The sequence below is a fragment of the Pelodiscus sinensis genome, chromosome 1, assembly GCF_049634645.1.
Source record: "Pelodiscus sinensis isolate JC-2024 chromosome 1, ASM4963464v1, whole genome shotgun sequence".
In the NCBI taxonomy this organism is placed as follows: Eukaryota; Metazoa; Chordata; order Testudines; family Trionychidae; genus Pelodiscus; species Pelodiscus sinensis.
Genome location: NC_134711.1, coordinates 162718091 through 162744339, shown reverse-complemented (window position 1 = coordinate 162744339; position 26249 = coordinate 162718091). Strand labels below are relative to the sequence as shown.

General features: G+C 45.2%; 1 protein-coding gene across 5 annotated transcripts in view; it reads right to left on the bottom strand.

Annotated features, from left to right (window-relative positions):
* IGSF3 (immunoglobulin superfamily member 3) overlaps positions 1-26249 on the bottom strand; it is a 152699-nt gene that overhangs the window by 98798 nt on the left and 27652 nt on the right. For all 5 annotated transcript variants that reach the window (XM_075909263.1, XM_075909248.1, XM_075909275.1 and 2 more), the window contains one exon: positions 12136-12513. In XM_075909263.1, coding sequence (XP_075765378.1) covers positions 12136-12513 — 378 coding nt within the window. The remainder of the gene's footprint in view (positions 1-12135; positions 12514-26249) is intronic.

Genomic DNA, 26249 nt, shown 5'->3' with positions numbered 1-26249 from the left:
CTGACTTCAGTGCTGCTGCTGCTGCTCGAGAGCCATAGTTGCAGATCCCTGCTGGGTTACAGTGGGAGGAGGGAGAAGGTGAGACAGCTGAGGGACGCAGAGTGATGTGATCACGTTACTTTGTCATCCCACAGAAAAAACTTTATATATAGATATATAGAAAAAAAAATTTTAATCACACAATCAGATGTACTATTAGAAACATGGTAAAATAATTTGTTGCTGTGACTGCTCTATAGTTTACATGGACAGTGCCCCTTTAAAAGAAAACAGAAAAACTGTAGCTACTATTGAGAGGAAACAGTGAGTGGTAACCCAGGCACATTCAGAGAGAGAAACAGGCTGGCTTTACAATGGACATTGAACATCTTCAGCTGCTATGCTGGAACTTGGTTCTTCCTTTGCATGAGGAAGGAGATCAGATTTATTTTGTACATCAAGGCTGACAGAATAGCACTGGCTTCAGCTGCAAAAAAACAGCTGCCCCTGCCCCCAGGATCAGGCAGACAAATGCTGAAAGAACAAAGTAATCCTAGAGGGAAAAAGAATTTAAATAATGAGTGGAAGGAGGGTGGAAATACAGCAAAACATCCCCAAGAGCAGCAGCAGGAAAATGGGAGATGTGAAATGTGTAATTTTTGCTGGTAATAGAATAATGGCCTGCTCCATTATAGGCTCTCTCAGAGCTGCATCTGGCTGGAGCTGAGGGACTGCATTTCACTTTCAGAGTTCACTGAGCAATTGCTAAGGCAGGGGACGGGTGCCATATGTTAGCAGCTGCGCTTACAGTTATCACTTGCCCCACTTAATACTAAGACACTGGTGAGGTATGGAAACATAGAAACTGCTCTCCCTCCACCACTCATTATTCCAGCAAAGCAGCCAGGAACATCAACAGGATCTGTCAGCAAGTCAAAAAATCAGGTCCCAAGGCAACTCCAAGTTGCCAAGCTGCTTTGACCACTCAACTCCTATTGCACCTGTCACAGAGGGACACGGAAGCAGAAGAGATGGATGCTTCTCTGCTGTCCTTTGGCAATGCAGCGATAGCTGGGGGGAAGTTGAAGAAAAGGGATTCAAATGCTTTCTCTCTGCCAGCTTCCCTTCAATGTCTTGCAGACATCTCTGCAAAAAGAGGCACATACCAAGCTCTGTTTAATCTCAACATTTGCATCGGCTAACCTAGTCTTTCCAATCCTGGCCCCGCTCTTGTTCTTTTTAATCAGGATAGCAGCTTCCATCCCAAAGACCTTTATAACCATTAAGAGTGCAGCACAAAAGTTTCCTGCACATAGCTAACAGGGGGCTTCATCTGAAAGAGTCCCACAGGTATGGAACTCACTTTGCCTACCTAGGAAGGATAAAAGGATCAGTGCTACAGTTCTAAGCAATCCAAGGGCTTGGCTACAGAGATTTAGCATGCAGCAAGCAGGGTGTGAACAGACAGCACACTAGTGTGCTACATGGACCCTGCTACCACACTTACACTAAAGGTTCTGCAGTGTGCTCTGTTTCAAACAGGAGTGTGTCAAAGCACAGCATGGAACTTAAAATGCATGGAAGAAGCCACATGAGAAATTGGAAGGAAGATTCAATCAGCAAAGCAGAGTGACCAGGCAAGGTGGCTGAGTCAACTGCTATGTCTGCTCCAGAACCCAGGTCAGTACAAGGCTGTGTCCAGCAAACAGCTCAGTCCCTCTGATCCATGTAAGGCACAGAGGCATGAAAGAAAAGCCAGTTAATGTTCCCTACAAGCTGTTAGCAGCAGACACACCTGCAGAGATCTATAGGCTGCTTGCAAAAGTCAAGCATCAATGGAAGCAGTGACAATTTTCAAAAAGATGCTTGTGAAAACAGCAGCATGCTGAAGAAATTGTTTTAGTGTCAATGAGGTATGTTTGAACTGATCGGTTTGGTTTCACTAGCCAAACGGACTGACATGCAAAAAGCCAAATATGCAAGAAGCTCTGCATTTTCAAGTCAGGTCCAGCATTTGGGCTTTGAGTTTCCTCCCTAGATCTGGTAAAAAGCATCACAAATCAAATAAGTACAAGCTAGCAGAGGGATTGTGATAAAGATTAAGCTATGTTTGGAAGGGAGTCTAACATGATAATTTTTATTGGTTTCCTAAAATGCACCTAGCTACTACACAAGTGTAAAAATGTTCAGAGATGCCTTAAAAAAAACCCAAAGACCTTATCATTAAAAAAACACTCCACAGGCTAGCTAAAATTAAAAATTACCCCTACTCCCATCAGGACAAGCCCAGGAAAATAAACAGAACTTTATAATGTGCTACAGAGAACTAACTCCAGGCTCACCAAGGGTATGTCTACACTACAGCGCTAATTCGAACTAAATTAGTTAATTCGAACTAAGCTAATTCGAATTAGCACAGCTAGACTTAAAAACTAGTTCGAATTAGCGTTTTGCTAATTCGAACTAACATGTCCACACAGAGTGGACCCTGAACAGAGGTTAAGGATGGCCGGAAGCAGTGCCGGCAGGGCATCAGATGAAGACTTAGAGCGTGGAGCTGCTGTCTCAGGCTAGCCGAGGGCTGTGCTTAAAGGGTCCCGACCCCCACCCCGGACAGACAGTTCTCAGGGGTGCCCCGCGTGCAAAGCAGTCCTGGCTTGGAGTGCCCGGAGTACCCACACTTGGCACATCACAGCACTCGGCCATCAGCCCGGCTGCACTTGCCGCAGGCTGCCATCTGGGGAGAGAGAGCAATTGGGGGGCTGCAGGAGAGCTTCCACCCCCAGAAGCCCGCAAAGCCAGCCCAGTCCTCCCCTTCGGGGGCTCGTACCCCATTCCTCCCTCACCTCCTTCCACTTACCCCTCCCTAGCCCCCTTCCTGATGTACAAAATAAAGAAAACGTGTGTTCAAAAATAGAATCTCTCTTTATTGAACAAAACTGGGGGAGACTGGGAAAAGGAGGTGGGAGAGGGGAAGAGAGAGGGTGGGAGAGGGGAGGGCAACTAAAATGATCAGGGGTTTGGATCAGGTCCCATATGAAGAGAGGCTAAAGAGACTGGGACTTTTCAGCTTAGAAAAGAGGAGACTGAGGGGGGATATGATAGAGGTATATAAAAGTATGAGTGGTGTGGAGAGGGTGCATACAGAAAAGTTCTTCATTAGTTCCCATAATAAAAGGACTAGAGGACACCAAATGAAAGGACTGGGTAGCAGGCTTCAAACTAATAACAGAAAGTTGTTCTTCACAAAGCAAAGAGTCAACCTGTGGAACTCCTTGCTGCAGGAGGCTGTGAAGGCTACAACTAGAACAGAGTTTAAAGGGAACTTAGAGAAAGTCATGGAGGTTGGGTCCATGGAGTGCTATTAGCCAGAGGGTAGGAATGGTGTCCTGGGCCAAAGTTTGTGGAAGGCTGGAGAGGGATGGCACAAGACAAATGGCTTGGTCACTGTCTTTGGTCCATCCCCTCCAGGGTCCCTAGTGTTGGCCACTGTCAGCAGACAGGCTACTGGGCTAGCTGGACCTTTGGTCTGACCCAGTACGGCCATTGTAAGCTCAGGGTCGGGGGTCTCACTGGACCACCATGATTTTCATGCACACCTGCTCCTGGGTGGCCAGGCTGGCAGCTCTCCTGCCCTAGACGGCCACTTTCCTGTGCCTAGTGCAGAGGTCGTTGATGAGGTCCACGATGTCTGCACTGGACCAGGCGGGTGCCCGCCTCTTGTGGACCAGGGCAGGCTCCCGGGAGCCGCCAGCCTGGTCCCGGGAATAGGGGGAGGGCTGGGGAGCATCGGGTGGCTGGCTCGAGCCGTACCAGGTGCAGGGTCTGCTGGCTGGGTGCTGGCAGGCTTGCACCTGGCACGGGCACCGTAGCCAGCCCGTGCCCCTTTAGGGCATCTGGGGCCGGGAGGGGGGCAATAGAGTTTCCCTGGTGTTGGCCAGAGTGGCCACCAGGGAAAGCTGGGGAGGGCTAGCCTCCCACTAGTTCGAAATAAGGGGCTACACACCCCTTAATTCAAACTAGTAAGTTCGAACTAGGCTTAGTCCTCGTGGAATGAGGTTTACCTAGTTTGAACTAAGTGCTCCGCTAGTTCGAATTAAGTTCGAACTAGCGGAGCGCTAGTGTAGCGTCTATCAAAGTTAATTCGAACTAACGGACGTTAGTTCGAATTAACTTTGTAGTGTAGACATACCCCAAGAAAGGAGGCGGGCCAAAAAATAGATTAGTTCTACAATGGAGATCCCCACACTGAAGAGTTCCCTCCTGCTTTCAGTGTAGTGAAGAGAGTATGCCAGACTATTTGCTGTTAGACACACATTTTAGCTGAGGCACTGCAGCATTCAACTGGTTTCGTTTCCTATGCGTACGCCAGGGTAGAGGAGAGATGTCAAATCCTACAATGATAAAGTCAGGCATATAATTCCAATTTGATAGAATAGCAGTTTGCATACTGCAACAAAGGGTGAACAACGGATAATTTAGAGGAGATGAATAACAGGACATGATAAGGATACACAAAATGAATGGAGCAGAGAGGTAGGTCAGATACTCCTATTTAGCCTCTCTTATAATAAAAGAGTAAAAGGATAGTCAATTTAAATAAATACATTTAAGTGATTTTTAAACACACACACACACACACACACACACACACACACACGGCACAATTTAGTCTGTGGAACTTATTGCAGCAGGATGTAATTCAAGTCAAGAGTTTAGCAGGAGTCAAAACCACCAGACATTTCAATAGATAACGAGCATCCAGTTATGGCAATCAGATTTTTTTTTTTAAACATTTGGAAGAGATATGAACCCTCTTGTTTCAGAGCATCAGACACCTAAATGATAGGGACGAGGAGGAAACTTCTTTTTCTGGAGTTATGTTACTCCACTGTTGTCTACTTTGGGATTTCTTGCAGCTTCCTCTAGAGTACCCAGTACTGGCCACTGTTGCAGACTAGATATAGGACTGTATGGACCAATAATCTGATTCAGAATGGCAATTCCTATTACCCTAATACTTTTATAAAGTATTAGAAGATGTTCTTAAGTGGCTACACAACAGTTTTAAAAAACTGGGAAATAGGCAAGGGGGACAAGAAGCGAATCTCTGTTTAATAAGATTTATTAGGCACAGGCACTTAATATTGTGATTCTGCTAACACCTTTCACTTGAGGATCCCAAACCACAATACAACCATTTAGTTCAGGTCTTGAGACACACCTAAAAGGTATTATCCCCAATTTACTGATGAGGGAACAGTGACAGATGACAAGTGATTTACTCAAAGTCATGTAGCAAGTCAGTGGCAGAGACAGGAATGGAACCCCACCTTCTTTCACTAACTTGCCAGAATCAAATCCAGAGCCCACATTTAGCGAGATGATTCTCAAAACTGAACCCACTGAAGTAGAGCCCATCTGATGTATGCCAACTTGCACTTTTTCTAGATCTAGAAGAAACGGGGGCCATGAGATGAGGATGGCATGTTTGATGTATTTACATATAGATGCAAGGAAAGGAAGACAAAGAGGAGAACAGACTTGGTGGACTAGAGGAGAGCGTGCATAAAAGTTTCCAGAGTTTTCCTGTGCATGAGAGGGGCCATGTAAATTGATACATTGCGGTAGATGGTTTATTAGACCAATTATAAGGGAGTTTGAGAGCACAGGATGCTGCATCTCTGAGGGAACTAGCTGCCCATGCTACTGTGAAACAATATATCCTTAAGTGCTGGAACTATGGATGCACTGTAGCACCCTCTGGTTTGAAATAGTTTCCATAATATACAGGGTTTACACAGTTTGGTTCAGTGGCACTCAGCATCCCCACTATAAAAACTATTCCAGCATCTCAAATATATTTAGCCCAATGAGGAAAGCGACGTAGACAATTCACTAAACCCAGAAAGCAGAAATTCCAGCCAGATGAGGAGTAATCTTGGACCTGCCTCTTACCTGTAGGTAGAGTGCTACGCAGACACAAAATCTGTATCTGCATCAATATCTGAAAAAAAGGAGTTTCACATATCTGCATCCATATACGCAGATGTGGATACCCACAGATATAAAGTGAAGATTTGGGGATTTTCTGTATTCTATCCGTAGGCTGCTTTGCCTGAAGATCCACACATGGGCGTGTCAGAGGATAGTCAATACTGAAACCATCAGAACACCCCAAAATTCTGTTAAACTGAAATCTAGGATCCCTCCCATTCTTCCCTTCTGTAAGGAGGTTCTGTCTACACTACATTTGGGTATAAATCACTCTGGAGTGTGATTTACAGTCAGGCACAGCAGCTGCATAACACAGCAGAATACCAGACCACAGCGGCACTGGGCCTCACAGCTCATTACTTCTGGCCATTTGTTTGCTTCCTGGAGACCAGATTTCAGATTCAGTGGAGAAGACAAATGCCACCTCCCTCCCCTGCATCCCAACCAGTCCAACGGAGCTGTGACTTGAGGAAAGGAGAGGGACAGGCAGAGCATGTCTCAGGCAAGTGATTTGTTGCTGCTGCTGGAAGAGGAACCAATGAGGAGAGATATATGAATGCTGCAGAGGTCTGGATCCTCCACACCTATGACCTCTCAGGTTATATATCAGTGCCATACTGTGCTCTGCAACTGACAACACAGCGATTAGGCAGCCCCCACAGACACAGTGATGTAACTGAGGCAGCTTGCTGCTTATAGGGCCAGGTCACTAGGAGAACTGGAGGAAGGGGGGACCACAAAGAAGCCAACAACTGACTGAGGTGTAAAGAGGAGGCAGCATCACACACACCCCAGGAGCAGAAGTTGGTGAAGGCTGACAGCAGCAAGAAGATAGAACTTGGCTTTGCTGCTGGCTGGCCAGGAGGAACATGGCACAGAATATAAATTAAGTGCCAGCCTGCACAAGCTGAGCAAAGCTTACCCAGATTGAACTGCTCGGGCGGGACAGCGAGTTAGGGAATAGCAGGTGTGATATAGCTGGGCCAGAAGGCAGCAGGAGAAGGATCAACAGGAAGTATAAGCCCCCAGAATGATCAGAGCCTTATTTCCTGCGGACTATGGAGAGGTTAATACAGGTTAATTAGAGCACGTGGAGCCAATTAGGCCTTGCCTGACATCTAGTAAAAAACCCAGCTTCAGTTAGACAAGAGATGGGAAGACACGCTACCTGTAATTTGGAGGTGTACTGGATCAGAGGAAGGGAGACTCTGCCCAAGTAGGGCCAAGAGAGAAGGCTGTGAAGCTGAAGACGCTGGGGCCAGAATAGGGAGTGGACCTGGGTCTCTCCTCCATTCTCTCTCCATCCAGGGCACTATCAGAGCTCAAAAATAGGGGCAGGGGAGGTGTGCTGACCCTATTACACCAAGGAAAAGCATGAGACCCACCACAACAGTGTCAACCAATTGCCACACTGGGCTAAGAAACATGAGGGGACCACCAAACGTTAAGCTAGTCGTATTCCAACCCTGCTAAAATTTTCACTTAAACCTGCCCAGTCACCCAGGGAGGGGGGGGGGGGGGGGGTCACAGATCTCTTAGCATGAACTAGCCTGGTACATGGGGCACTGCACTGCAGATTCTTCATTGGAGAAAACTGTGCTCACTTGGTTCTGACTTGAAGAACCAAAACGAAGACATAATCCTCAGAATTCTCCTACAGCTCTTTCACAGCTACAAAAAACCAGGAGGCAATTAGAGGATGAAAGCAAGATGACTTCACATAGCTCCAATGGATACAAGAGGGCCCTGATAACATAAGAATGGCCAGACTGGGTCAGACCAAAGGTCCATCTAGCCCAGTATCCTGTTTGCCGACAGAAACTAATGTCAGATGCCCCAGAGGGAGTGAACAGACACAGGAAATCATCAAGTGATCCCTCTCCTGTCATCCAATTCCAGCCCCTGACAAACAGAGGCTAGGGACACCATTCCTACCCATCCTGGCTGATAAGTTTTGATGGACCTACCCTCCATGAATGTATCTAGCTCTTCTTAGAACCCTGATTCAGCTATCCAATCCCCAACATAGCCCCAGCATCCTTTATATAGCAAACATACTGGTAGTCAGCTAAGCTTTTCACGGGATTCCCTTCAATATGCCAAGGGGTCTTTGTGGTTGATCAAGCAGGTTTTTTACCCCCACCTCTAACTTCTATGAAACAAGGACTCATGGTGCTGCCTACCTGTTTTTCATAAGTTCACAGCGTCTGAAATTAAATGTCTCATGGTGATTTAGAATCACTTCAGGTTGTGGGTTTCAGGTAATCCAGGAAATACTGAAAGGGACCCAACCCAAACCCGGATTCCCTATAAACAAAGAGGAACCCTACTGTGCATTGAGCTACAAAACAAACTTGATTTCACTGGTTTTACAAAATGAGCGAGAGAATTTTCAAACCCAAGTGGCATGACTTTAAACAATCCAATCAGTCCAACAGTTAACGATTGAAGGCTCTTGGCTTCATTACACAAGGGACCCGTTCGGAGATGGAAAGAACAAACACCACGATAGCTCATGGTGCAAACAGTGGCCAAAGGAACAGTTAACAGGATGCATTAGCACAGCAAGACATCATTGTGCTGACACGGAGTCAAACAGAAGCCATTAGAGCCAGGCTGCACTAGAATACCACCTGACCTCAGAGCCAGATACTCCAAAGCCTTCCAACCTCCTGACCTCCAGGTCCCAGAGCCACCTCTTGTAACCAACAGGAACAGACTGTTCAGTCACCATTTACCATGAACCACAACAACATTAAGTGAGCCAAAAGCCGAGACTATGCAGCTTCCAAAACCTGGTCATGCCCCCCTCCCTATTCCCACTTGCCACACAGAGAGAGTAGAGATGCTAAAAAAAACCCCACCTTCTCTCCCACCAGGCTTATCTACTGCCAAAAAAGCTGCTCAGCCTAATGAAGAATTTAAAAATTCATAACTGGATGAAAGGAAAAAAATGGTTGGTTACACTTAGGAGAAAATGAGAATAATAACTCACTGAAGACTCAGCAGCTCTTTTTGAACGGGTTTGCTTTCCTCCTGAGTGGGCTAAAGGCCATGGAGGACACACACGCATGATAACAAGAACCCAAGAAGAGGAAGCCTGGCTGCAAACCTTAGCCCACCAGTAACTAGAAGCATTCCCCCATCCAGCCACCCCCACATACAAGGAGTCACTGCCCTGACTTTCAGGTGGCATTTCTCCTGCTGATAGGGGGATGTTCTCACACTAGCTAACAAGAGTGCTCTGCAAGAGGTCAGGAGAGACTATTGCATTTCATGTGGAAAAACTGCCACTGAGCAGAAGACGAAACAACTGATTGCCAGCCTCCTCCACCCCACCCCTCCCTGCCCTACTACTTTCCTAGCTTCCTCCTAGGGCTCCATTAATCCAATTGAGCCCCACACTGTCCCCTCAGGAAGGGAGATCAGGGCAAATTTGAACGTGCTTTGCTCAAAAGCCAGGATGGTACGCAACTGCTTTTAGAAGGAAGGCAGAGAGAAGAAGCTAGTGCTTATTAGCCCCAAGTCAAAAGCAGTCAGGCAGGCAAAACATCTAGGATTTGCAGGGCACAGCATATCAGCTTCTCCTGAAGGAAGGGACAACTTCACAAAGCTGGCGTACGTCCGCAAAAAAAAAAGGGGGGGGGGGGGGAGGGCCCACAGCTGGAGCTGCCATGATGCAGCTGGGGCCGCTAAAGAATAGTCAGAGCCATCATGCTGAGGATAAAGGCTGGGGCCATCACAGTGGGGCAAGAGGTCCATCACCCCTGCTGGGGCTGCCGCCATATGACTAGGGCCCACTGGAGCTCCCGCAGCATGGCCAGGATCCTGCCTGCCCCTGCCATAGCTGTTGCAGCACAGCTGGGGGCTGGGTCCCAACAGGGCTGCTGCATCATGGCCTGGGTTCTGCCTGCCCCCTCTAGGGCTGTCCCGGCAGGGTTGGAGATGCTGCAGCACAGCCAGGGCCGGGGCTCCCCTGACCTGGCTGGTTCTGATAGGCAGCCAACAGGCCTGGTAGTCCAATTAATCAGTTACCCAGTATGCATTCCAGTAAGGCAAATGCTTATTGGGTAACCTGTTAACACCTGCTGGAAAATGTTTATTTCCAAAGCTTGCAGTGCTCTTGGTGTGCAGCTCTGCGCTTTCTCCGAGCTAACTCTCCTCTTCCCTACCAGCAGCTTCCTGCTTCTATCACCATTTCAGATGCACAAGTCATGCAGCTACTCTAAATTCTTCTTTTTCCCCATGGGTCACTCTGGTCCTCCATCTCACTCTAATAACTTGAGATTCAGGAGCCTCTGATACCCGCCCCCTCCATCCATCTACACCCCATTCGTAAATGCTTAAAATAATTCAGGAATTAAATGGTTAAACCAATATCCATAATCCTAAAGGGTTAAAAGCCGTCAAAGAACTAGTGATTGCTCAGAGTTGGGAGAGAGATACAAAAATATTTTTAATCCAGTCTATTCTCTGCATTTCTCATCCTTAGTTACTTTAGTTTCTAGGGATAGTTTATATTAAAAACCAAGATCTAGGTTCCTTCGGAGTCCATCTGCTCCTGCTATTTATAATCCCACATAGGTCAGAACCTTCTGTTTTACATGGTGACTACTGTGATGTCACAAACAGAGCTGGGTGTGACTTCTTGTGGGGGAATAAATATCAGGGAAAATGTACTTATATGAAAATAAGATTGTTTACTTACAACTGTTCCTTAAACATTAAGGAAATGAGGAAAGACACGCACAGAAAACACAGCAGACAGCATTCTCCAAAAAGACTCATTTGCAAATATTACCCAGAAGGCACCTTTGAACGCTTTCTCCAAAGATGCGGGCTTCAAAGGAGAGAGAAAAGCCCTGTCAAAACAGTGTTTGCATGATCTGGCCAGTACAATATGTAACTATGATATTGTTATTATTGTATTTCCCAAAAATATCAATCCCAAGTTGTTTTTCTGAGGCTGAAATCCTTTAAAATGCCAAACTCTGCCCATTCAGCACTTTTTGGTCACAGGACATCAATAGCACTTGAAAAACAGTCACACGCTTATACAAGTTTATTCTCATTTTAGAGATGGGAAGACCGAGACACAGAATTTAAAAGTGCCTTAAGGTCACAAGGCAGAGTCAGAAAAAGAACACCTGTGTCTTGCTTCTTGCCTCATGCTCCTGCTGAGCAGAGAACATCGCACCATCTGCTCCAGCAACAAAGCCATGCATACTCTGACAAATCCAGGGTGGGAGAGAGGGGAACAAGTCTCTAGTCACAGCAGCCCCCCAGTTGTTATCCTAGTCACTTATTATAAAGGGGTGGGGGAATAGTGAGCTGATTATACCATGGCATTCAGAGTCAGGCATTCTGAAGTCCATTCCCAGCTCTATTTCAGATTCAATGGAACACTTCAGGCAAGGCTTAATCTTTACGCCTCAGCTCCCTCACTTGTTACACTGGGATAGCATAGACCTTAACCTGACAGAGATGTGCTGAGGCTTTAATCAAAGTATGAAAACAACTCAGAGAGCCTCTCTCTGAAAGGTGCCAGGAGAATGCCAAAACAAGGCAGCTCTTTCCAATTTGTTTAGTACAAAGGAAAAGATCACCTACATCACCCTCACCACAGGAAGCTCATCCCACTTCTTGTTACTTTCAGTATCCATTTCAACATTTACCTCTTCGTTTCAGCCTCAGGAACCTTGTCTATTTGCTTGCCTTTACACTTATCTAGCTGGTTTCCTCTCTTCCCTGACACACAAATTTGCCCCTTTGGCATAAAAACTCTCTTCTCTGTACTGGCATCTGGAACAGGCTTCCCATTTTCTGCACATAAATCAATTCCATGTCCTGCTTTCAGCCAAGATTTGAAATGCCTTTCCGCCTCGCCTACGTTTCTCTTGGTTTCTCTCCTCTTATTAAGTCTCATTACTAGAGTCTTAATTTATTCTCTCACACTGTATTTACATCATTGTTTCCTATAATTTACACTATAAACATTCTCTTCTTTTGTACGATCTCCATACTCAAGCGTTTTAGGACACAGCACACATGGGACATACCGCACATGGAGTTTATTGAATTCTAGTACAGTCAATGCAGAAAGAAACCAATACTTAGTGATCTGGGCTCCAGAGAACAGAGATAAAGCAAACACCTTACCCATCAGTTTCATCTTGGCGCTGTAGCTCCCAAAGTACCTTTCATCCGTGGTGGGTGTGTGGCACTCATACTCTCCAGCGTCCCGGTCCTGGAGTGCAGTGATGTGCAGCAGGACAGAGTCTCCTTGTACTCTCTCTACATAGATTTCCTTACTGTGCACACGCTGGGTGTAGATGGCGTAAGGGAAGGAGGGATCCATGGTGCTGATAATCTGCACTTCCCGCTCTGGGGCAGATGGCAGGTAAATGGACCACTGGAAATTCTGCTCTGAGGGACCCTGGTAGCCACTCACCTTGCACCAGATGGTGATGTGGGAGCCCTCCGTACGGTATAGAGGGCTCTCCTGAACAGTGACCTGACGCTGTGCCAAGGCCATGCCTATGAAAGAGAAAGGATAAAAAGTTACTCCAAAATAAATGAAAGAAAGAAAGAAAAAGGAAAAGTAATCCACAGACTTCGCTATATAGCAAATTAACACTGTACAGCCTCCCACCCCTTTCACTTAGATAGCCATTTCCTAAAGCTGTCAGAAATGAATGGTAAGTACCACCCTAACCTAGTAGATGGGCACATATGTGAGTGATTTGCCCAGGATCAAAAAGGGAACCAGAAGTTGAGTGGTGAATAGAATCCCGGTGTCCTGACAGCCAAAGCACTCGATGTCCGATGTCTCTTATCACTATTTCATATCAAATCACTATTGGAATGAAAATGCTTTGAGAGTCTGAATCCAAAATGCTTGGTTTTTTTGTTACTTACAACATCCAAGTTACTACACAGCTGTGGGTCAAAATTAAGTATCTTAAGAGATCTATTAAAATAAGTTGTGGTTTGGTCTAAGACCTGTTCCTAAAGTGCTAAGACCTTGGACACGAGATTAGTTGCTAGCTAAAAAAGAAACCAGATCAAAAAGCGAAATGGATTGCGCCAGGGTCACTGTCCAAAACCAGTCAAAACCAAAAACTAAAACAACATCAGCAGTGAAAAGCTATAATGATAATGATTTTTAAATTTGGGTTTTAAACATCAAAGTGGTTAAAAGAGGTGAGGAATATTTTTAGCATTGTTTTTATCTTGGCAGGGGAGGGGAGACATGGGGTAAAAAACAATAGCATTTAGTACAGTGAAAGATACATACTGAGGCCGGTCACCCCTGGCTACTTGGGACACCATGGTGGGACATCTAATTTCCACAGGCTATACCACTGTATAGAAAGAGAGGACGTCTGCAATCTGCTACATTTTACACCATTTATGACCTGATAGCTCTGACATGGACACCACAGCTCTCAGTGGGTCAGTGTTCAGGCAAAAATTACTTGAAATCTAGTTTGTTTGCATCTATAGCAAAGGTTCTTGGGTTTGGCGATTTGTGAGTTCTCCTAATTTATTTTGTTACCAGTGGTACGCACACATGGCGAGGCCAATCACCCCGGCTCCTGTTACGGTTTACTTGTGATCACAAAACAGCACTAAGCCGATTTAAAGCAGCCCAGCATAATCATGTTTGCAAATGTTATCCATTTTTTAAAATAATAATAATGATAATGCTGAATTCCAGAGGAGAATTTAATCTTTTCAAAAACTAACCACGGCAAGTGAAAGAGGTGGGTTGCCAACTGAGGATTATTGACTTTCACCCGCCCCTCCCTGAGGACAGCAGCATCCAGATATGAAGTTTTCCCAGCAGAAACCTTGGAACAAATCCAGAAAAGATTGTTCTTACCAGCTCTAAAACAAATTGTGAAAAATGGCTCAGCACATCCATCAGGCCATGCAACTGAACAGATGGAGTACAATTCAAACTATTAACTTGGGCTCAGCTCACTGCTGCTCCAAATTATGTTTCTTTTTCCTCTTTATGAAATAATGTGATTTAAGAGGAAGAAAGGAATATCTAGCACACTGGAAGCTAAGGGGGGCAGGAAAAGCAGACACACTGGCTCCTATGCTGCTAGTCATGCCAGTATCTCCTTCCCAATGGTGAGACTGTTGCCAAGCACACCAACCCCCTAATTCCCTGCTCTGGGGAACCTGAGGGACTCGCACACACAATGAGAGCTATACCCTTTGACATGAAGAATTTCTTAGGATGATAAACATTAAGTTCTATGTTACACATTGCACTAAAGGTTTGCAACCCCAAACACAACTCTTCCAGGGAAAAACAAAATCTGTTACCACGTAATTTAAAAATTGTATCCTAATGCATACCCACAATGGGGGCAAACTGATGTTGCACGGGCTGCCTAATTCTGGTGCTTTTTAATTCCTTCGGCATGCATGACTCTGTAGTCAAAGTTTTTTTAACGCAGTATTTTTGTTTGCTCTGTTTACTTTAAAACGTAGGTTCCTAGGTTGGTCCGTTTGTTTTAAACAAATTGAAAAACAAGTTCTATCACGTGTAACCATTTTAACCCTCACCAAGGTCATCAGCAATTCTGGGAACTTTGGCAGCAGCGCGGAGGGGTGGCAGGCAATTCCCCAAGCTCACCGGCTCCCCATAGAGAGGCAGCAGCGCATGTAAACATGTAACTGCTGAAAATGTCAGTGGTTACACATTCACAAAAAACTAAAATTTTAACACTGCTACCCTTTTCCTGCCCCTCCTACAACCCTTCACCCGAGCCTCTGTCCCTGCTCCACAACCTCCCCACCGCTATTCCACCAAGCCCTCTCCCCCAAGTGACATGGCTGGAGGCACTTGCACTGGCAGCAAGGGGAACTGGTATCCACAACAGGGGTGAGGGCCGCCCCCATGCACACCCGCAGCAGTGGGAAGTGGAATGATCTGGCCCTTGCCCTCCACTCCTCTGGCTTCCACCCGTCGGCTCACTTCCCATCACTGCTGAATGCAGGAGCATGGTTCCAGCCCTTTCCCCAACTTCCCTGCCCTCAACGCAGCTGGGAGGCAGAGGAGCAGAGCAGGCTGGGCCCAGGTTGCTCTTCTTCCTGCAGCCACCAGTAAGTGTGTATGTGGGGAGGAGGGAAGGGGTCTGACCCCTGCTGTCATCACCAGGCCCCCCAGACCACCGTGGGGGCCCCAAAGTGAGAGGCGATTGCCTCGAGCCATCCTCGGATACTGGTTCTTTCCCTCTCCCCCACAATGTTACATGAACATATGACCTTTTTTATCTCCCCCTTCCCCCCCCCAACCACACGTCAGCCCTGCCCATCTGGATTTCAGTTTAAAGTCTCTTCCTCCTTTTTCCCCCACCAAGGCAGGAGCGCAGTGAGGCATTGAGCGCACAGGAGAAAAATTTCGCTTTTCTCAATTCTAGGGCTCCACGTCAGAGCAGTCCCCAGCTAAAAAGAGGAGAAATTGCAGATACAGCAACGTGCTGTTCAGCCCCAGTCAGGAGCATGCTCAACAAGCGCTGCTCAGAGCCGATGGAATGGTGCAAGAATTTTGTTGCCAGCCTGTAACGAGACTCTAGAATACGGGTGAACTGTAATGTTTAAAAGCTTAAGTTCTGGTGAATTTTCATAGGGGCAGCAAGTCTCCACACTTAGGGTGATAGCTCCTACCATCCTGCCAAGCATCAAACCTCTGCTCCAAAGCACGAGGCAGCAGCCCCACAGTTTTTCCCACTGTAGGAATGTTTATACCTCTGCCCCACATTCTCCCCTTTCCCCCAAGTTCCCTGTAACCTCATTCTCAGACACAATTGAAACCATTTGCTGAAGCTTTCAGAACAAATTCATCATGAGGCAGACACCCATCCAGATTTGCTTGGTTATAAGCTACAGAAAAAGGGCCTTACAATGGAAAGGCTTGGACAACTTTAAAATTACAGTGGTGACATATTGAGCTTCTCCTAGTCTAACTAAGAGCTTGGCCATTTGGGGCGTGGAGTAGGTGTCAGAGCTGGAAACTGAGTTCACCCTTCTGAAAGCTATGCAAAAACGTGACGAATCATCAGGCTTTGGGACCAGCACAAGACTCCTCCTTCAGGTAATCTGGGACTCCAGCACTCCTCATTCCAGCATGACCCTGATCTTTCTCCACACACACAATTTGTTGGGGATAAGTTGGAGCCCTTCTTTCATTACCTTACCAGGTTCTCTATTAACATGGAATTTTATGAGGAATAACTTCTGGGTAGGGCTGAGAAAATCCATGGAAAAGTGGCCACCAGCTGCAGTGCCTCTTCCCTTTGCTTATTGTTTAAGTTCTTCCAGATGTTAAACAATTAACCGGTAAGCATAACAGTAAGCATGAGGCTTTCCAGTGAATTCCAGCAGCAGCTGTGCCGCGCCAGAGCAGCATTGGTTATGGAGGGGGGGCCAGTGGGACCAGCAGCAGGACCCCACGGCCACAACGGCAGGTACTGAGTTAAAAAAGCTGAGCACAAACAGCTGACCACTAGCTTTTAGCCAGTTAACCATTTTAACATCTCTATTCCAGATCACCAAGCCTTCTTTTACCTTGAGGTCTGAATTCCCATTCCTCAGAATATGGTATAAGAAAAAGGTTTTCCCTGGCTTTACAGGGCTTCAATACATTTACATGATAGACTGTTCCCTTTCCCATTCCCCCCATTTAGATGACCACAGTCCTCACTTACTTTATCGCCTAGTAAGGGGCTTACCACTTTACCATTAGCTTTGATTCCAAGCTTGTAAGAAACAACAGGACTCAGTTGCCCAGCTGAAAAAGACACATCCACGTCCCTTTGTTATACTGTTGTTGTTCCTGTGTTTCTTTAAGAGTATCTCGAGCATATGCCTTCTATAACCTCCAGGCTCTGGTGCAACTTTACAGCTCTGTGTTTGGCCTTCACATACTCAGTCAAGTAAGCCTCTTGATTGTCACCCATATAACTATTTGAAGGGTGAAAACCTCATGGAAGCTTGAGGCACATATTTGATAGCAAAAAGTAAGGCTGTGAGTAGTTGATCCCAGTGTCAGGGGTCCTGGACAATGACCTTTTGAGCATCATCTTAAAAGTCAGATAGATGGTCTAACACTTACTAGCTCCCATACATACTTACTTCCCCAGAATGTGAAATTTGTTCTCTGGTCTTTCAGGACCACTTTGGGAAACCCAACCTGTGCAAAGCCCTTCAGCAGCTCATTGGAAACTGTGTTAGTGACACTGGGGAGTGGGGAAGGGGAATACCTGGTGGTACAGTCCACAACGGCAAATATGTGCTGGTGCCCTGAAGCTCTCTTTTCTAAGAAACTCATAGGGTGAATTCACGCTTTAAGGCAAAGCCATAGATACCTTCTCAGGCTATGTCTACACAGCAGCGTTATTCCGAAACAAAGTCTGTATCTATACATAAGCAGTTATTTCAACAATGTTGAAATAATATTGAGCCGGAGGACTGCTTACTCCGACTCCTGTAACCCTCATTGTACAAGGAGTAAGGAAAGTCAGGGGAAGAGTTCTCTCTTTCAAAATACCTGCTGGGTAGGACAGTGCCAAAAGACGAAATAAGCTATTTTGACTTAAGCCATGCAAGTAGCTCATGTTGCGTAGCTTATTTCAAGTTTAGCCCTGCTGTGTAGACATGCCTGCAAAGATTAGTAGGAATTATTCTGGGTCATGATCTGTCATCTTAGAGATCATCAGAACTGGAGATTTCCCTTAATTAAGGAGGGTGCATTTCCCATAAGGGACGGAATCTGAGGGGTAGTGGCTGGTACTAGCCCTGTCACCTGTTGTAACTACTGTTGCTGATGAGCTGCCATATGTTTGAACAGCTGCTGTTGCTGCTTTTGTTATTGGGTTTGAGAGTCTGCCAACCATTGCAGGTGCTGATTCACATCCATAGTTCTGAGGCATATACAGGGAAGAAAAAAAGGTCTTTTCCCCCTTTTCACTACAGGGATGGCCTGCTCACAGAATCCCAATTCAGCTACCAGGTTGTCATCAGTTCTTGATGGGGGTCTTTTGACAGGTCTCTACTGTCCCTGACTGGCTTCCTTTGGTTAGCCTCCGGTCAGGATAATCCTTGGCCCCTCCCTTCCAGCCTCTAATTAGGCCTACATCTGCTCCAGTCTCTTTGGCTGGGTTTCTGGAGGGGTACAGGGGTATTGCCCCTTTGCTGTCCCAGAAGTTTCTACCTCTCTCTTCTCAGAGTTCTCTCCTTTTATAGTTCTTGTTTCCCCTATTGGTGGCTGATGGGGGGGGGGGGGGGGGTCTGCCTACACGATTGGAAGTTGTGCTTGTAGACAGGACAGAATCCTCCTCTCCTTCTGTTCAATATGCAGGACCCTTTACGCACTCACAGAGGCAGTTTTTCTAGAAAGCTTACAGGACAATCAGAAGTGGCACCTGGCTGATATTTTATTGACACCGCTGACATTTAATTGAAACTCTAGTATAGTTTACTAACAATACAAGGACAAGCAAAAAGAGGTAGAGGAAGAAATGTAGTGCTTTAAAAAATAAAAATAGGCTTGGGCACAGTCTCCTGAAAGGTAGCAAAACCTAGTGACAATGAGAAAATGCCTTCTGCTCCTGAAATCATGCAGAAGATTTTTACAGCAACAGCCTGATCTTAATGTCTGCTAGCTTACCCCATTTTCCAGCAGGGGTTTCTTTTTCCCCCCTCTTTGAAAATGGAGCTGGTGGGGAAGAAAAGGAGAATGGAGCAGAAACAGATACAGACATGTGACTTAAGCAAGCGGGCTCAAGTGAGGTTTAAGATTCCAGCCCATCTTCTACAAATCAAACAGTTGGGGCTCCAGAATTTCCAATTTCTACTCTACTTCTCAAAGATGTTCAGTGCTAAAGGGACCATGTCAGAGGCTGCCCAAAGAGATTACGGTACCATTTGGATTCCACAGCCATTCCTGATCACCTGAGGTATGTCGTGAAGAGCCCTCAACTGTGCTACCACCATGTATTTACACAGGTCACCAATACAGTTTATTCTGGAAGAGACGAGCCAAGCACCTTTTTTGAGGCCCATTTTCCAAATGCATTTTAGCTTGATTCCTGGGAATACAGCTTCTTGTGATTCTTTCCAGAACCCACATGCTCATGTGGCATAATCAACAGAGTGTGGTGAGGTGAGAGCTCAGAGCTTTCAGAAGTGACTCTTCATTTGGGCTGTTTGACTTGAAATACCTTAAGCAGCCCCAATTTTAGAAAGCGCATAGTACCCACTTTCCGAATCTCAAGCTCCTTTAAGGATGTCTCAAGTAAACCCCTTCAACATGTTACAGCACTTCTGAAAATTCAGGCCAAGGACTTTGTTATAAGGGATAAATGGGCAGATTTTTTAAAAGACATCCCACGCTGCATTACTAGGGACATCATGGTCATCTATAGACAATGGGACATCAGGGACAGAACCCAGTATCTTCCGCACAAACACCACCCTTCCCCAAAAGGGCACTATCACTTAATCTAAAGGAGACTCTTCGCGGTTCTTACTAGAAGTTTTATCTTTTAGACATCTGAGTACTAGAAGGCTTTAAAAATGAGAACCAAAGAGCCAAACTACTTCAAAATTCAGAACAAGTGGTCAACAGAGAGCCATATAAGAATGCCCATTTGCATGACTGAAAACATACAACATAACATTATTAATAACTGACATGATGATTAATAATAGCATAAACGAACCATAGTACTCACAGACTTTATTTAATGGGACTTTGGATGCTGGGGGTGCAGGAGTCAGGATTGAGTTGTATGAGGGGCTGGGGTGTGTGGGAGGGACAGGGGGCTGGGAAGGGTGCTGGGGTGGGAAATAAAGTGGTGGGGGAGGCTGGATTACCTTGCTTGGCCTGGGCTGGACTGCTGCATCCGGGCAGCTGCACCCGGGCAGCAGTGGCTAGACAAGGGGCAAGGCCAGGATCGCCACAGCCAGATCATGGCCCCCACTCCTACCCCCGCTGCAACAGGAGGGGGAACACCAGCCCTTCCTGCAGTCAGATGGGGACTGGACTACGGGGCCTGCCTCAGGATCAGGGACAGGACTGCGGCCAGATGGGGGCTGAGCCTCAATTGGGGTCTTGTTGGCCAGGCTACATTTTTAAATAAAGTAAAATACTATGTTTAACACAAAAAGGTTTCAACATTGTCTTTATTTATAGCAATCCTGCATCTGCAATGTTGATGAACCTCCAATTAAGACAAAGATGAAAATTAGGCTTGAGCACAATTTTGGGAAAAGTGAAATTCGCAGCAGGAACGGACTCACAATAAATTTATGTGGTGGGAAGTTGCAAAGACAATGCCATAAAATGAACACCTGATACCAAACCCATCATCTTTACTATGTAGCCTTATTCTAAGCAGATAGTTGATAGCACTATATGTATTTTGTCATGCCAAGACAGTTAATTAAAATAAAAAAGAAAGACTGATCACCCCCAAGACAACTCTGCCCCTCCTCTACTTTTCTGCTTTTGTATCTTAATACCATTGTGTGTGTCTGCTTTATCTTCAATTTCCAGCTCAATACCCCCAATTTGTCTGCTCTTGCCACATACAGGCTTTTTTCCAGGCCACTCCTCACCCATGGAATGCCCTTCCCAAACTGATCCTGGAGACAATTAACTTCTCATTCAAATCCTTAGAGATGAGCTAACTAAATTATGGCTACACAGAGTAGAAGCCAAGGATGGCTAATAATAATAATAATAATAATAATCAGCATGGCAATATCAAAGCATGGCTTTGCAAAACAGGATCAAGCCATGAAGTTTTTTGTTCATCCAATTTAACTCCTCTCACTTCACTCATCTCTGTTAGTTGCTCATTTTCTTTGTTACTCACTTTCGCAGCAGATGTTTATGAAAGCTTTACAGAAACATTTCCACACTGTGAGCCATAAATATGAAAGTAGTAACATTTCCTTTAATCACTATCATGTGTTCTAGCCTGTGAGTGGCTTGCCAAATTCCAACTGTGGCAAAGGCCTTGTGCCTCTGTTATAATTATGTATCCATTTTGACATCTAATCTCTGTCAAGATCAGAGTTGCTTGTCATCCTTTTATTATCCTCAGATCTGGTAAGAAAGTATGCATGTCTATCACATTCCACTGTCAATTTTCCATACTGAGGCACTGTCACTCAGAAGCGGCACAGTGCTAGGTCCAATTGAGGCAACAGCTTTAATGAGCAAGTCATTCACTGAAAAAATTTCACGCTCTCCTAACCCATTTGCTTTTGGGTTGCTGTAATTATACATGTTAATATTTGTAAATTTTAAAGACATTCTTCTCAAACTGCAGACTATTGTGTGTTATAGCTCTCGACATCTCCTGACATATAAATATAGATTTAATGTATTTGATTACAGTTGATTCTGAACCACCCTCAATAGTCACTACTTTCAGTTCTCTCTCTCTCTCGCTATATATATAAAAACATTTCCTGCAGGCTCGGGGAGCGGGGGGGGGCGGTAGGCATGGTTGCCAAGCCTCAGCCTCGCTGTTCTGCCCCCCCTGGAGCCAAGCCCCACTCACTCCCAGCCCGGCCCTCTCCAGAAGCCATGAGGAGAGCCCAAGCTGTCACACTGGGGCTCCAACCCAGCCTTCCCCTCCCCAGTGGCAGAGGAAAGCCACAGCTTCTGCGCCACAACCTGGCCCGCCCCACCCAGCTGCCAGGAAAGGTTGGGCACAGCAGCCCTGGCTTTCCCCAGGCCACCGGGGAGGGGAAGGCTAGGACTAGGTGGGCCTGGAGCTTGCTTTCCACAGCTGGGCTTTTACTGCCCATGCCTACCAACCTTCTCCCCCACCAGCTTGTGGATGCAGACAATGCGAGGACATCATCCTGTTGTCCCATGATACTACAAACAGTCATGGTTGGGGAGGTGCTGATGCTCAATATAATGGGCGGGGCAGTGGGGTGAAAGGCAAGGAGGAAGATGCTGCTTGTAGAGCATTATCTGTAATGCCCTCAACGCTGGCCTAAAATAGCTCAGACTTGGGGATAGCCCAAAGGGTTTGTACATTTTACCTAGCCTTTGAAAAGGGATAGATGGACAGCAGTAATAGCCAATATAAATGACTGGTAATATTCAAGTATGTGCTGAGGCTTGGTAGAAAGGGATTTGCTGCTGTAACATATTTTAGCTTTGTAATTTTAAATAAAGCAGCAGAGGGCTCAGAGCCTGTGTATGCGGGGCGGGGATAGGGGCGGAGGTGGGGGTGGGGAAGGCGCACACTCTTCATTCCAAAATTAGAAGTTCCTCTAGGAAGTTGCTGAAATAATCCAGGGCAAGCAATCAATTCAGACTCTGTTTATGTGGTATGTATTAATTACTTTCCATTACTACTTTAAATAGTGATGGGCATGTTTGAAATCTATCACTTTATCAGAAGACAGAACAAGAAATCTATTTTTAATATTTAGGTATGCCAAGATGCCCTTCATACAGCCTTTCCAGCCTGACCCCTTATCACTGTGGGAAAGATGCTCAACAGTAGTTCTGACAGCTTATGTTTAAAGTGAGACATGAAGATGGGAAACAAGGATTTACCCAACTTTTACTTACAGCACTTCTCAGCTAATGTTCAGCATTGTCAGAAATATGGAATTATGTTTCTATTATGCTTATATATACCATTACTAGAGTGGCTAAAATCAATGCTGTTTTGTTATACTAAATCAATTTTTATTTAAATCACATTTTTAAATTAAATGTAGACTTTATAAATAAACCTATTTAAAATTAAATTTGCAATTGTCAAGGCCTAAGGTTATTATAATCATTAAAATTAAATAAAAAAATACTAAGTGGTACATTTCCTTCCAGTTTTTAAAGAAAGTTCCAGCAGTTCAGTTATTTGAGTTACTGGTTATGTACCTAGAATGAGAGTTTGCTGAAGCACTAAACCAGCCTAGGATAAATAGTTGCCTCTCTACAAGGGCAGACAGAATATTTTCTTCATCTCAGTTTATTCAAGTAGTTCAATTCAAACCGAGGAACCAGATAGGTGTTGAAAACAGTAGGAATATAAATTAGTTTGTTTTAAATGCAATCTAGGTTTTGATCAGAAAAACATATCCAAGATTATGTATCCAGCATATTTAAATGATCTTAAAAAGAAATTAAAATATTGTTTTGTGCATTTTAAATTCAATTGTCATCCATAAAATATTAATGTAGTAATGACTGATTCTTTCCCTATTTTCTTATGTAAGAAGTGTAAAAATTAAGATTCTGAATAAATGTGCATTGATATTGTGTGTCGTTCTGGTTAGCAAAATTAAGCACCAAATTGAGCATAAAGACATTTAATTGTAAATCAACATGTTTAATGGTTACTAAACAACAAGAATCATCCTATCTATTTTCCTCAAGTACAAACACACAACATGATTAAACTGTCAATTTATTTTCTGCTTCTTTAAATTAAAGTAAGTGATTTAAATCGCTTTGATTTAAATCAATCCATCTGGCTGTTTCTGCTCACCCTGGCTGTGAGCATATCATCAAGCAGAGCAGAGGTTCCGGAGAGCACACCTGCAGTTAAGAAAGATAATGTTCCAGGCTGGAACGTTAGCACCTCAGGGTATACATACATCTACACTACAATAGAAGATCTGCAGCATGGCCCAGATCAACTGGTTCAGACTGTGGAGCTATAAAATTGCTGTGCAGAATATTTAAATTCAGGCTGGAGCCTTGGCTCTGAAGCCCTGGGGAGGGAAGGGAGGGGGGGAGAATCCTCAGAGACCAAGCCCCAATATCTACATTGCTGTTTTTTGGCCCCAAAAATCCAAGTTAATTAACCTGGGCTCTGAGACTCGGTGCTGCAAATCTTTTATCGCAGCCTCGGTACCCATAGCTTGAGCTTTGAAACTATGGACCATATTAAAACATGTAATACTCATTACACCTATTTGCTAAGCCTCGCAGCTCTAACAGCATATGCATACATTCTCTGCTATTGTTGCTCTTGCAGCATTTGTTCAGTCTTTCACCTCTAGGAGTACAGCTTTCAAAGCACCTGTGGAGAAATGTATTTTTGGTGGGTCAAAGAACTGCAACACCACTGCCAATATCAGTTCATGCCTCAAATCCTTGAACTCTGATGTTGTGATTCATGCTGGGTAAAAGAGAAGAGGCTTTTTCCTTAGGCAAGTTGTTAGAGCTGGATTGTTGAATATGAAATTGTACAATTCAATGTGCTTCAGAGCCTCGGATTTTGGGGAGTGGGTGGGTCCCACCTGTTTGGTATCATGTCCATCTAACAACTGACAAGCATTATTTAATGTATGGTCCATTTCTCTTAAGTAGGTAACGTCAGTTGTATAACAATTGGCTTTGTTTATTGTAAGGTTGTTTTTTGTATTTTCCAACATGCTCTGCAGTCACTCATGATGTTAAATAGTAGGGCATACCTAGACTATTCCAGGTACATCGGTGCACGCTTTCATGCAAGATACCCTGGTTAGCATCGTGTAGTGAAATACTCTTAATGCTGATCATATGCTGATCATATTCTGAAAATAAATACTGGTTCTTAAGCAATATATTAAAAGTGCAAGTCTTGGGATTTTCAGAGTGATGTGGAAGTCTACATTGCTGATGTACACAATCTGCAGAAGAATGTGTTTCCTGACCTCTCAGCAAAAGTTTTGTTCCTGAGGAAACTGAAGTGGAAATGTCCCTGTTCTGCCCCTTGGAGGGAGGCAGACTCATTCTATGTCCCCTTCATCCTCTACCGCTGAAGAGCAATTGCAGTCTATTGGTTCTTCTTGCTATACTCAGGACAGATGCTTATTGTTAATACTGGTTTTATGTTTTTTCCACCTTCATCTTTTTATTTTCTGTAAGCAATAGTGTTTAGGAGTTACGTGCTCGGTGACTCTGTCTATGGCCTTTATTTGCATTTGTTTGTTCATTTATGTGCCATACGGATATTGCCTTTTCAAGTGTCAAGTCCATGTTCTGGAATAGCCTTTTATGTACTTTTCAGCTGCTGCATCTCAAGACTATTTGCTCTTTAATGAGAGAGACTTCATATTCCACATGCACAAGATTGGCTTTTTAACATTTTTAATCTGACAGACTCCTCTATTGTTTCCTTCTCCTTTCTACATCTTTACCTAGAAGAGTTTCTTGCTGGTTAGCTACCCTACCTTAGAACAATCCTCAAGATCTTATTCTTTTTGATAACTAGTTCTTACCCACTCCCTTTCCCAACTTAACTATGAAGTGCACTGTACAATGCTTCAGCAATAGCTACTAGGGATGTAAGAGAGTTGTCATTTAGTCAACTAACTGCATTTCTCTCTCCCCTTGCTGCCTCTAAGGCAGAGGCAGTGGGGCAGGGAAGAGCAGTAGCCAGTGCTAGGGGTGGCTGGTTCCCCCCAGCACCATCTCCGTGGTGCCACTTACTCCCTGCTTTGTGCTGCTGCCTCTATCAGAGGACTGAGACTGCTTTGCCGCAGCAGCTCCTATCCATGAGGGTCCCAACTCCCTACTGGCCCCCATGCAGACAGGGGCTGTTGCCAGCTAGGCAGGCAACCCAGCTCAGTCCCAGCTTGCGCCAGGACCAAGCTCCGCTGCAGCTCTGCAATTTAAAAGGCAATAGGAACCAGACAACCCGTCTCTGACTTCTATTGCCTTTTAAATTGCAACGCTGTAGTGAGGTTTGGTCCCAGCGCAAGCCAGGACTGAGCCGGCTGCCTTCCCCTATCTACTAATAGAATAGTCAATAAAAATTCTATTGACTATTAGTAAAATAACCTCATTTTAGAACCCCAATAGCTACAGTTGAAAGCAGTGCAATATTTTTTGGCTCCTCTTCCAGTTTACTAGCCCTTCTGACTTTCATACTGCTCAAATTGCCATTGGGACCTTTCTTCCAAGTTATTTCAGCTTTCCCCACAGGTTTTTAAGGCTGGTGAACAGAGCAGTCCCTTCCACTGGAAGGTCCAAGGCAGCCACCCCAGGGCCTATGCTTTGGGAGGCCCTGGCAGCAGGGGCTGAGCCCACCCCCCCATTCACCAGCGGCAGCAGGAACCATGGGAAGCAGAGCACCCTGGCTCCAACACACTCTGCTTTCCTGGCAACACAGCTGGAAGCTGAACTAAGGGTAGTGCAGCAGGCAAGGGATGGGTCACCCTGCTTTCCACAGCCATGCTGAAGACAGGGAGGGAGGGAAGGGACCCCGCTGAAAGCACCCAGGCCA